We start from the raw sequence: 13,121 nt of genomic DNA, 5'->3' as shown, positions 1-13,121 counted from the left end.
GAATCCATGCCTGAAAGGGACAGGATGCCTGGTCAAATGCCCCGTAAGCAGGTGTGCTAGTCACGATAGGGGGAACCAATGAACATCTTAGGGAAACTTAGCACTCTTCAGGATAGTGGGTGAAACTAGCAGTTTCTAGCTGATTATTGTAAAGGATGGCCCATTTGAGCCTGTGATCTCTACAGATATTGCAGGATGAAAGGCCCCTTGAATTATAATTGGATTCCAAATATTTGCCTGGAATAATAGCTTGGCAACTATATGCTGGGAACTGTGAAGCAGAAGTAGTAGTAATCATATTTTTATATTCCTATAGGTAATAATTACTATGATTGAGCAAATATGCATATTAAGTGCTCTCTATTATCTCATTTATTTTTGTTTTTTAATTGTATTTATTTAAGGTATATGACATGATCTTTTGATATACAAAGTGATATGGTTACTCCAGTGAAGCAAATTAACATATCTATCATCCCACATGGTTATCCATCTCCCTCCTTTTTTTACAAGAACACCTAAAACCCATTTTGGCAGAAATCTCAAATACAACACATTATTATTCGATGTACTCCTCATGTTGTACGTTAGAGTCCTAGACTTGTTCATCCTACATATCTGCGCATTGCAGCATTACTCACAATAGCCAAGATACGGACACAACCAAAGTGTTCACTGATGGATGAATGAATAAAGAAGCTGTGTATCTATCTATCTATCTATCTATCTATCTATCTATCTATCTATCTACATCTATCTATCATCTATCTATCTATCTATCTATCTATCATCTATCTATCTATCATCTATCTATCATCTATCTATCTATCTACATCTATCTATATCTATCTACATCTATCTATCATCTATCTATCTATCTATCTATCTATCTATCTATCTATCTATCATCTATCATCTATCTGTAGTAGAATATTATTAGCTTTAAAAAAGAAGATTCTGCCACTCACCACAACATGGGTGAACCTGGAGGACATTATGATAAGTGAAATAAGCCAGACCCAGAAATAAAAATTCTGTACAATCTCACTATATGTGGAATCTTAAAAAAAAAAAGTCAAGGCCGGGCGCAGTGGCTCACGCCTGTAATCCCAGCACTTTGGGAGGCCGAGGCGGGTGGATCACGAGGTCAGGAGATCGAGACCACGGTGAAACCCCGTCTCTACTAAAAAAATAGAAAAAATTAGCCGGGCGCGGTGGCGGGCGCCTGTAGTCCCAGCTACTCCGGAGGCTGAGGCAGGAGAATGGTGTGAACCCGGGAGGCGGAGCTTGCAGTGAGCAGAGATCGCGCCACTGCACTCCAGCCTGGGCGACAGAGCGAGACTCCGTCTCAAAAAAAAAAAAAAAAAAAAAAAGTCAAATACACAGAGATAGAGAATAAAACAGTATTTACCAGAGGCAGGGTGGGGGTGCAGGGAGGAATGAGAAGATGTAGGTCAAAGGATATAGTATCTCATTTAATCATTACACCAGCACTATGAAATAGGTGGTATCTAGTTTTGGAGGTGAGAGATCCAGAGTTCAGAGGTTTAAATAACTTTCTTAAGCTGGTAGGTAGTTGAGCTGTGATTCAAACTCTGAGTAAGGCCCATACTCTCATTCTCTCCTGCTACCCTGGCCTGCCCTTCCAGTCATGAGCAACACCACAAGACCAGGCTCGTCTAGGAGCAGGCAGAGGCTCAGTCTGCTCTTCTACACCTGCTGCCTGTAGCTGCCCCCGCCTAGCACTGCTACGTGGCAAATCCTCTGGACTGCTCAGCCGTCACTCTGGGGTTCTGCCCTTTACATTTGAGAAATTCTGCAATAAAGCAAGTTTTGTTACACAAGTCACTTTATGCAGATTCTCTGGCCAAGCCTCAAGGCTCTGACACCACCAGGAAGAGGAAATCTGGTCTGAGCCCAGTGAGGAGCACACAGGCAGTGGGGCTGGTGGGGAGGGGCTAGGCTGGGGGAGAGGACGCAGGCTCTCTCTCCCTGCTTGGATGTTTGTCCACATTCCACAATGTGTAAAAAGAGTCAACCTGGGGGGCCTGATTTGGGGTTTGATGGGCATTTGTAGTTTCCTTGTGATACACTTTGTGGCTAGGTATGGTTGCTCACTCCTGTAATCCAGGCACTTTGGGAGGCCAAGGCAGGAGGATTGCTGAGACCAGGAGTTCAAGACCAGCCTGGGCAACATAGCAAGATCCTGTCTCTACTTAAAACACACACACACACACGTACACACGCACACACGCACACACACACACACACGAAATATACCTTGGAAAACCACAAGGTGATTTCACACCTGTTTCTTATAGCGTAGGCTGTGAGAAAATCTAAGTAAGATACATTAGAGGCAGTCACTATTCTGGATGAATTTCCTGCACCAGCAGAGGTGACAAGCATTTTGTAGGGAGAAAGCATTCTTTCCCCTCACCCAACTCAGTAGGAGCTCCAGGAGGGAGGCGGCCTCAGGACAGGACTGGCATGGGAGGTGACTGATGGGAGTCAGCTGCTGGGTCATGGCTGCTGCTTAATGTCCTGTCCATTTCGTGTTCGCGAAATGTTCCGCAGGTTGATGTCAGTAGAATTTTCTCTCAATTTTCTTTCTAGGTCTGACCCTTGGGAAGAATCCAGCAGGAGGTAGGAGTGAAGAAAGGAGAACGTAGAGGAAGACAGTTTTATTCCCTTTGTGATCAAGATGTTAGGTCGCTTGTGGCATTCTAGACATGGAGGTAGACTTCATTTTTATTGATTTAAACTCTCCAAATCCATGTAGAATAAGCGTAATCGTAAACTCACTGGCACAAGCTACTGAGAAAGGCTGTGTAGTCATAGCCTGTGGATACCTCTGAGAAGAAGTTCAGTCAGCACTTACCCATCCCGGGTGCTTTGATATCATGCATCAGTCAAGGTAGAGAAGTGGTTTGGAGAAAGACTTCCCCTGGATACCTGGGAACTCGGTGACTTTATGAGTTCATTGCAGTGAGGGGGCATTGGGACCAGCATAACGGGCTGGAAGCTGGACAATTGGGTCTGAGGACTGGTTCTGCACTCACCTGATTGAGACCACAGACAAGTCTCATAACCTCTCCAGGGCGCCCCTTCTTCATCTGTGAATTGATGACCACTAAAGATGATAATGGAAATAATGCTTCTCTTCCAAGGAAGCTACAAATATTAAATAAGTTAATATGTGTGGAGATGCTTTATCATCCCTAAAGCATGCTACAACTGTGAAGCTGAAATGCTCCACATGTGAGGGGCTGTGCCACCCCAGTGCTTAGAAGAATGCCACAGGCAGAGGATGCCCTCAGTAGGAAAACATTTATAATGATATTTTACAGTCATATAAAGAAAAGTATGGTTATTGTTCTGATGCAGGATAGAAACATTTAAAAATGTTTTTATTTGCATCGCAGACCTCTGAATATCTGATAAAACCATGAATCTTTTCTTTCTCTTAAAACACACACACATACACACACACACACCACACAGAGCAAACAGCAAAAATAAACCATGCTAATACATTCATTCAGTAATGCTCTACATACAATTTCTGAGGGCTCATAGTTTCTCTTAGCTCATAGCTTAAGAAAATGCCTGACCTAGAGACTGGTGCAGGCTTGTACTCTCTGACTGTAGTCTAGGAGAGAAATAGACTGCATAGAAGAATGAACAAAATAACAATGTTTAGCATCTGCCTGAGAAAAATGCTACAGAGAACATCTCTGGAATCCTTATAGATTCATACAACCCTCCTGAAAAAAACAGTTTATGTCTGATGTTAACTAGTCTAAGTTAAAAATGTGCTCAGGCTAAAGAAAGTGTCTGCCCCATAAATGTGGCCACCCTTCAGCTCACTGATGCTTTTGTGCAAAAAGTCGTGGTCTGGATATCTGAATCCTCCTCCTGCCTCCACAATGGGCTGCTATCCGGTGACGGCTGTGAGGTCCCATTACCGCAGGGCGAGGCTCTTCCAGGACGCTCAGATGCCTGCTCAGAGCCCGGCTTATCGGGGGATCTGCGAGCTCCTGTCAATGCCCTGGTGTGTCCACCCTGGCCCATCTTAGGGGACTAGATTTTACCCTGAGCAACACATGATTTTTGGGTAAGGGCTGTCCCTGCTAAGTAGAATTTCATTTTGGATTCAGAGAATTCAGAACTGGAGCCAGCTCAGCCCAGGTGGAAATGTAAAAATCCACACCAAGATCAACTCAAACTGAGTGAGACCATGGCCAGCGATGGAAAGTGAAAAGGAAAGAAAACTGAGCAGGCAAAGCTCTGTCCCACTTTCTCCATCCAGCTGGGGCCTTCCACGGGAGAGCACAGAAGGTATTTACACCCAATGCTTCATAAAACCAGCCAGGGCACTCGCTTTTGAGCTCACAGTGCACTACCTTCTATGTTCGGGTTGTTTATGGCCTCTTGGTTATAGGATGTAAACATCCCCCATGGGAGATGTGCAGGTCACCCACCTGATCAAGCCAGTGCTCCCTGGGATGCCAGAGATCAGAGGCCTCCTGGAAGGCAGATGGTGCGAGGCCTGGATGTCGGCTCCTCTCCCCGCATCTAGATCAAGTGGCGGTAGCACAGGCAGCTGGAAGGTACCCACAGAAAGAAATCTAGCACTATGTTCAGAAAGATCCACTCCATCTTTAACTCCAGCCCACAGAGAAAGACGGCTGCCGAGAGCCCCTTCTACGAAGGAGCCAGCCCCGCAGTGAAGCTGATTCGAAGCAGCTCCATGTATGTGGTCGGGGACCACGGGGAGAAGTTTAGCGAGTCCTTAAAGAAGTACAAAAGCACCAGTAGCATGGACACCAGCCTGTACTACCTGCGGCAGGAGGAGGACCGGGCGTGGATGTATTCGCGCACCCAGGACTGCCTGCAGTACCTGCAGGAGCTGCTGGCGTTGCGCAAAAAATATCTCAGCAGCTTCAGTGATCTGAAGGCCCACCGCACCCAGGGGACTTCCTCAACCTCCTCCAAGGGAGGGAAAAAGACTCCTGTCCGGTCTACTCCCAAAGAAATAAAGGTAAGTGCTGCTGAGCAGTACAGTTTAGATGAGGGTTTTTCCGAGAGCCTTGGACAACTGTTTGAAAGCTTCTTCCCACCTCTGCATGGCTTAATTAATCTGACACATTCTGAGCCACGGCGCAATAGTCCTCAGATGCTTTATGCGGCCATCTCCCCAGCCTGGAGAAGGGTGGCTAAGCCTATGTTTATTACTCATTTATTTATTATTAACTTTATTTTAGGTTCAGGGGTACACATGCGGGTTTGTTATATAGGTAGATTGTGTGTCACAAGGGTTTGGTGTACAGATTATTTTGTCACCCAGGTAATAAGCATAGTGCCTGATTGGTAGTTTCTTGATCCATGTTTATTTTTAATACCCAGGAAGCAAAAAGGAGCAGGTAATGGTGTCCACAGAGCAGCTCGGTGGGGAAGACATGGGTTTTGGTGTCAGGCGGCACCGTATTTGCATTGCACATCTGTCATTTACTGCCCAGTGTTATAGGTGAGATAATGCTTGCATGGCATTTGGATGACAGCAAATCACTTTTCAACAAATTGTTGGGTTTTAAAAAATTATTGCTGTCACATCTAAAAATCCTGGTGAAAAGTGAAATCATCATATGACTAGATGTTTTCAAACATTGAGGTGCTTAGCCCCACGCAAGCCAAACAACTGGAAGATTCCTCCATCTGTACCTCAGACCAGGCATGTGGTGGCTCAGGCATGCCACAGAGAGAGTCTGTGTCTCTTGGGAGATTCCCGGATGGCTTTGGGCACTGGAGGTCTCCAGACAGTCACAAGCATGAAATGAGTGGAAGAAATAATTTGCATTTATCTCTTTGTTTATACTTATTGCAGTGTTTTGTATATATCATCTTTTCTTGAGCATCCCAGTAAAGCCAGTACAGTAGGTGGGGAGGAACTCCTTCAGTATCACAGAAGGGCAAACTGAGGCTTGGTGACGCGCCTCTAGGTGCTAGGTCACCTAATTTTAATTATGAGCTGGGAATTCATTCAGTTACCCTTTCCTTCATTTCCTCAGACTTGTATTTATTTAGAGACAGAGTCTCCTGTTGCTCAGGCTGGAGTGCAGTGGCACGATCATAGCTCACTGCAACCTCAACCTCCTGGACTCAAGTGATCCTCCCACCTCAGCTTCCCAAGTAGTTGGGACTACAGGCACCTGCCACCTGGCTAATTTAAAAAAAATTTTTGTAGAGACGGGAGTCTTGCTTTGTTGCTCAGGCTGGTCTCAAACTCCTGACCTCAAGCAGTCCTCCCGCCTTGGTCTCCCAAAGTGCTGGGGTTACAGGTGTGAGTCACCAAACTCAGCCTGCTTTTATTTATTTCTAATGCCCGTAGGTTGAGGCTGTTTTGTTGTATACTTCTATCAATCATTTTCTTGTTGACCAGATGAGATGTTTGAAGCAGGCCTGTCTCCCGCTTCCTTGCTTTCTCCCCAGAGTGTCCTGTAGGCTGTGCAAGCTCCATTAATGTTGAATGACTGATTGGCCCACTATCAAATCTCTAGGGCTTGGCCTAACCCAATTGGTTTCAACTGTCTGCATGTTATACCAGGTGGGAACAGTTTAAATAATCATTTTAACTCTAAAAGTATGTCAGTGTTGGGGGCCCATACAAAAGGGTCCTAGTCGCGGGTCCTGATGCTGACTCTGTGGCCAGCCAGCTGTAGATCTGTGGGCCAGCCACCTCTGATGACAGAGAGGGTTGCAGTGGTTTCTGGACTCCTTTCCAGCTTGGATATTTTGGGGTAGTAGGCACTGGCTAGGTTTCCTCTAGGTACTACATTTCTCTGCAAATGGAGCTCTCTCTTATAGGACCTACCTCCCCTTCCTTGTTGAGCTATTTGAAGATGGAGGGAATAGAAGCAGAATGACCAGCTCTAGCCCTTTGAATGGCTGTGCAGAGGCACATGGGCCTGATATAATGCAGGGATCTCCTTCGGAGATGCCTCTCACCACAGCGCAATCAGGAAAGAGTTTTGAAAGGACACAAGTCAATCAGAACAAAATTTGAATTTTAGTTCTGCTATTTACCAGCTGTGTGCCTTTGTTAAGGGAAGTTCACTTCTCTGGGTCTGTTTTTCTATCAGGTAGTAATGGAAATGATAATGTGAGGCGTAGGCTCCTGCACTTAATTTTTCCTAGCACATACCAGGTACTGACTCCAGCGTTCACTGACTCTGAAATGTTGGGTACAGGAGGCTCTTAGCAGTCTTTTCAGCTGCTGTCTTTCCCCATGGCACTGACAGAAACAGCTGTATGCTGGGCCTGCCTGTGAAATGATGGGTTCAGGCTTCATGGCTGGTGGGGTGGCCCATGGCTGCTTGGGTCTCTGTGCATTGCCGGGACAGGGGACCAGAAGGACTCCTTTGCCCTGGAATGCCGTTACCCCATGCTTTGGGAGAAAGCCCTGCTGACATAGCAGGTTTAGGGAAAACACCATTCTTTCCCCTGACTACTTACTATGAGTTGAACTGTATCCCCTCAAAATGTATATGTGGAAGTCCTAACCCCCAGTACCACCTCAGTTAGAAACTCGGTGATTGCAGATGTAATTAGTTAAGATGAGGTCATGCTGGAGTAGGGTGGGCCCCTAATCCCATAGGCCTGGTGTTTTCATAAGAAGATGGCCATGTGGGGACACAGAGATGCAGGGAGAATGCCATGGACAGAAGCCAAGGACCTACCAGAAGCCAGGAAAAAGGCCTGGAACAGACCCTTCACCAGCACCTTCAGAGGGAGCATGCCCTGCGGACACCTTCTGGCCTCCAGAACTGTGAGATCTGTAGCTCTAAGCTACAGAAGCCACCCAGTTTGTGGTGCTTTGTTACAGTGGCCCTAGGAAATGAATATACCCCTCTATAGAATTAGCCTCTTCTCTTCTCCAGCATTGGTCTGAACACACCTCTATTTTAGCTTTCATCACATCCTACTGTGGTTTGTTAAAATGTGTGTCTCCCCGGTGTACTGCAGTGAACTTGGTGAGCTTGAAGCTGAAACAGTATCTTTCTCATTTTTCTATCTCCAGAGCATAAGAGTGAATACTATCAGTCATTTGTAGATGCTTTGTAGCCTTTAAAAGTCTGATGTCTTTTGTGCCATACAGAGGGGAGAGCCGGCCTCCATATAGGGAGGGAGCAGTGTTCTCTGTGACTCCAGGGCACCATGGCAGGCCCTCTCTGCTGCCCTCCCTCCATCCAGATGCAAGCCCCTGGCCTGGCCACAGGACCTAAGTTCCCTTGTCTGTCCCTCTTTCGTGGTAAGATAGTGGCTTTTAAACTATTTTGATTAGAATCCATTGCAGTAAGAAACATATTTTAGCTACCGACCCAGTTTACCCAAACACACAAACAAAACAAAAGTTTTATGAAATAGACTTACTCCTGTTCCTTGCTTAGCACTCTGATGTTTTCCAAAGCATTCCATGCTATTCTAATTTTTTTAAAAAAATTGTCATGACACAATAACTTGATTTCACAAGCCATTGCTGGATCAAGACATATGGCTTTCATACTCTGGAGTGAGGCTTTCTAACAGGTCCCATTGACATGTGAATGGCATCCAAGGCCAGGGTACCAAATGGTCTGTTACCCCAGCCCCCTGGAGATACCCAGAGCCTAGAAGACCACCCATGTGGGTCGATGGGAGGAGGAAGTCAGGACACACTGGAAGTGAGGTGAGCCTCGGGTGGGTCTGGGAGCCCCTCCTGGGACCCTGCATGGTGGGAGTCTCTGCCAGGCCCTGTGGCAATGTACTCCTCCCTCAGAATAGGTCATTATAAAAATGAATGAGATACGCTTTTTGCAACATTTTAAAATCAAAACAACAACAAAAATCCATATGTGAGGATTTTTGTGCAGTGTTGGGAATGAGCTGCAGTTTGGGACTCATTGTTTAGGAGCTAAAAAGTTAGAATTTCTAAGCCAGGGCACAATGTGTGTGGCAGAAGGATGGCATGTTTGAAGTGTGTCTTGTCAAGGAATGTAGAGTCTCTGAACCAACAGGACAAGCCTCCTCCTGCTCTGGGCACCTTGGGTGTTTCTTGCCAGTGAGGAGGAGCAACGATGTTCTCCTCTACACCCACTTCCCCTGCTCCCGTGCCATAGCCCAGGCACAGTCAGGAACAATCAGCTGTTATTCCTGACTTCTAATCACTCTCCAAACCTGACCTGTTGGCTATTAGCCTCATTCTATAAAGGAGAAAACTGGGGCTTGGGGGCGTTAAGAGATTTGTGTAAGGCCATGCTCCTGATGAAGAGAAAGCCAGGATTTGATCCCAGTCTGTATCGTGCCAGAACTCACACTCTTGTCAATGTATCCACAGCATCTTTTGACTGGAAAACATGTTTTGATCTTGTATAACATAGAAGATGCAAGAGTGTGCACCTCAGGATGCAGTGCAGAGGCTGCTTTATCCTGCACACCTGGGCCAGGGAGAGTCATTAGGGAGGTAGCTACGTCATACTGCATGTGGATTCTGTGTAGGGTGAAGCCCTCCCAAAGTGGGAGAGACTGGGCTTCTTTTGTTCAAGAGAAACCTGGCTGAAAGGAAGTGGCCAGAAGGTATGCTTTAAATTGTTTTCTTTCCACAATCCATGGATGGAATTTATCTCCATCTTGACTTCTTTTCACATGGCTGCCTGTGATTCCAGTTTTACTCTAGGTCTCCATAGCATTGAAATATTGAGTTTGTATATCATCTACTTTTGCACTTCTCAGTACATACTAGGAAAAGAGCTGAGGAAACAGTGCAAGCACAGCTACAGTCGGAACTTCATGATGGGAAGGTATTATGTCCTGAAATCATTTTTCAACAATATGCTTTCATATCTCCAGGTCATTCTACAAAGTATCTGAGATGAAGTATCTATGGCAGCTGAATTAGCTTCTGTATCATGTCAGAACTCATACTGTCAATATGTCTACAGCATCTTTTGACTGGAAAACATATTTTGATCTTGTATAACATACAAGATTCAAGAGCATACAGAATTGTTAAGTAGCACCAGAAATTGGAAAATCAGGAGAGAAAAAAAATCATAGAAAATCAAGACCACTCAAAATAATATGCAGATCATAGAAGCGAATTCAGCTGCCATAGATGAGCCTTAGATTTGGCTCTGTCCTTGCTGGAAACTAAGATAAAAAGAGCTGGACTTGTTTCAAAATTCCGATGATCTGAGAAGAACCATACCCATTGCTTAGGGGAGTGAGATTTTCCCCCTGGCTTTGAATTTCAAAATATCTCATATGGCACTTGACTCAGGGAGTCTTGTGTGATGTGGTTAGTGATGCCCTTAATACTATTTTAGTAACACTTTATTAATATATCACTCACTTGTCCCTTAACACATATTGATTGAGCACATACTATGTGTCAGGAGCTGTTCTAGATGCTGGTGAAGAAGACAAAGTCCCTGTCCTCATGGGGGCAGTCGGTCTTGTGAGAGAGCAAGACCAGTGTTCCTATGGTGATTTCTCAGAGCCCCAGCTGTAACCACACAGGGTGTGGTCCTGAACTGCATCTTAGTGAGAGACTACGGATTGGCAGCTCAGCTGAGCTCAGTAGCTTCTGCCAGTCCCTTCTGAGCCCAGGGAAGAATTCAAATGCCAGAGGTATGGATAGATCACACACCCTTCCAATGGCCTTTGTCAAAATCCTCTGAAGAATTGATTCACCCCAGGAGAGAAAAATGTCTGAAAAGTAACAAGTTGTCCTGCTGTGTTTTTTGCTATTCCCACTCCACCCTGCATCCTAGCATGTTAGACAGCCGATTGCTCCCTGTGGAGTTTGTTCCAGGGTCACGTATGGGATGTGACTGGCTTCAGCCTCTGTGTGTGCCTGTCCTTGCTTGTTCTTGTTGATTTCTTCAAGCTGCAGCCCTCTCCTGCTATGATGAGCCCTGGGTTATTTTACTTCTCTCTTTTCTCACCTACTCATAAACATCACTTTTCTTAGCTTGGCTTTTTTAAAAAAATATAATGGCTTTAATTCACATACACAAAACTCACTCTTTCACAGTGTACAAGTCAGTGGTTTTTAGTCGATTCAGTATTGTGTAATCTTCACCACCATCTAATTTGTAAACATTTTCATTACAAATTTAAGCTTTATTTTGGTGTGGTACAATAAATGTAACATAACTTTTACCATTTTCACACAGCACTTCACGGTTCCTGAAATGAGTGCTTTTTAATGTCCTCAGATTATGGGTAATGAAGTCTATTACAGTTAACAAATTCTTAAGAAATTAAATATTTTTCTCGAACTCCTGGACTCAGGCAATCCGCCCACCTCAGCCTCCCAGAGTCCTGGGATTACAGGTGCGAGCCACCACGCTCCATGTACTAAATGCTTTTCTTTGAATGACTTTGTATCAATTTTTTTAAAAGTAAAAGTGTATACTACTAGATATCCTTCAAAATGTTAATAGCCAGACAATAACCAGGGTCTTTCACACTAGTCTCCCATGAGCTTTTCCAAATTATTGTTTATATAAATGTATAATAATTCATCCAAGGGATTATTAAGCCCTAATTAATGTATTTTTAGAACACTTTATGAAAGTATTGTTAGTAGTACCCTAGAAAATGAATTCCTTAAAAGATTGTGGACCCTCTCAAAGTACCTCATTTAGAAATCAGGAAAATGTTTTTATAAAAGGTTTGACAATTATTTCTTTAAATATGAAACAGTCTTTAAAGTAAAATATTTTAAAGTTACCATTTTAACTATTTTAAAGTGTACAATGCAGTGGCATTAAGTACATTTACAGTGTTGTGTAGCGATCACTACCATCCATCTCCACAACTTTTTCATTCCAAACAGAAACTCACCCATCGAACACAAACTCCTCATTTCCCCCTTTCCCCAGTCCATGGTAGTCTCTGTTCTACTTTCTGTCTCTGTGAATTTGCCCATTTTAGCACCTGACATAAGTGGAATCATACTCGTTCTTCTGTGTCTGGCTTATGGCACCTAGCACAACGTCTTCAAGGCTTGTCTGTGTTGCCACTTGTGTCAGAGCTTCCTTCCTTCCTTTCTTTCTTTTTATTTTTTGAGACAGAGTCTCGCACTGTGGCCCGGGCTGGTATGCAGTGGCCTGATCTTGGCTAGCTGCAATCTCTGCCTCCCGGGTTCAAGTGATTCTCCTCCCTCAGCCTCCTGAGTAGCTGGGACTACAGGCGCTCACCACCACGCCCGGCTAATTTTTGTATTTTTAGTACAGACGGGGTTTTACTAGGTTGGGCAGGCTGGTCTCGAACTCCTGGCCTCATGATCTGCCTGCCTCAGCCTCCCAAAGTGCTGGGATTACAGGTGTGAGCCACCGCACCTGGCCCAGAACGTCCTTTCTTTCTATGACTGATCAGTCTTGGTTTCAATGGGCGGTGAAGAGGAAAAGTTGAAGCCTGTGCTCTGCATCTGACTAGAGTGCTTGTTGGCATTTGGGGTCCTCCCTGAGGACAGCTCCCCACACTTTTAGGGCCAGAGAAACAGCAACAACCACAGGCCACTTTGAGAAATGGGCCATCTAAGTGGACCCAAGCCTGGCTAGATCACAGAGAAGAGGCTCGGGAGGCTGGTGACAGAGCCAGGCTGCTGTTTTGGGGTTGGCAGCAGAACCCTATGGAACCCCATGGCTCCCATGCAGTCCAGATGGTTCACGTTGGACATTTTCTCAGGCGGGGTTACCTGTTGATGTGACTTGACTCTGTGTCTCCACCCAAATCTCATCTCAAATTGTAATCCCCATGTGTCAAGGGAGGGAGGTGATTGGATTATGGGGGCGGTTTACCCCATGCTGTCGTGATAGTGAGGGAGTTCTCATGGGATCAGGTTGTTTTAAAAGTGTGGCGCTTCCTCTCTCGCTTGCTCTTCTCTTTCCTGATGCCTTATGAAGAAGGTACTTGCTTCTCCTTCACCTTCTGCCATGACTGTAAGTTTCCTGAGGCTCCCCCAGCCATGTGGAACTGTGAGTCAATTAACCTCTTTCCTTGATAAATTACCCAGTCTCAGTGTGAACATGGACTAATATACTGGTCACTCACCACAGTCAGAAGAAACCTCA

At 45.1% G+C, this 13,121-nt stretch overlaps 1 protein-coding gene across 1 annotated transcript in view; it reads left to right on the top strand.

Annotated features, from left to right (window-relative positions):
* Positions 1 to 4,626: 4,626 nt before the first annotated feature.
* Positions 4,627 to 13,121, top strand: part of C5H13orf42 (chromosome 5 C13orf42 homolog) — a 28,851-nt gene continuing 20,356 nt past the window's right edge. The window contains exon 1 of the mRNA XM_030812522.1: positions 4,627 to 5,044. Coding sequence (XP_030668382.1) covers positions 4,640 to 5,044 — 405 coding nt within the window. The 5' untranslated portion in view covers positions 4,627 to 4,639. The remainder of the gene's footprint in view (positions 5,045 to 13,121) is intronic.

This window comes from Nomascus leucogenys, chromosome 5, assembly GCF_006542625.1.
Source record: "Nomascus leucogenys isolate Asia chromosome 5, Asia_NLE_v1, whole genome shotgun sequence".
NCBI classification, from domain to species: Eukaryota; Metazoa; Chordata; class Mammalia; order Primates; family Hylobatidae; genus Nomascus; species Nomascus leucogenys.
The sequence above is the reverse complement of the archived record's forward strand: the minus strand, read 5'-3'. Positions and strand labels throughout refer to the sequence as shown.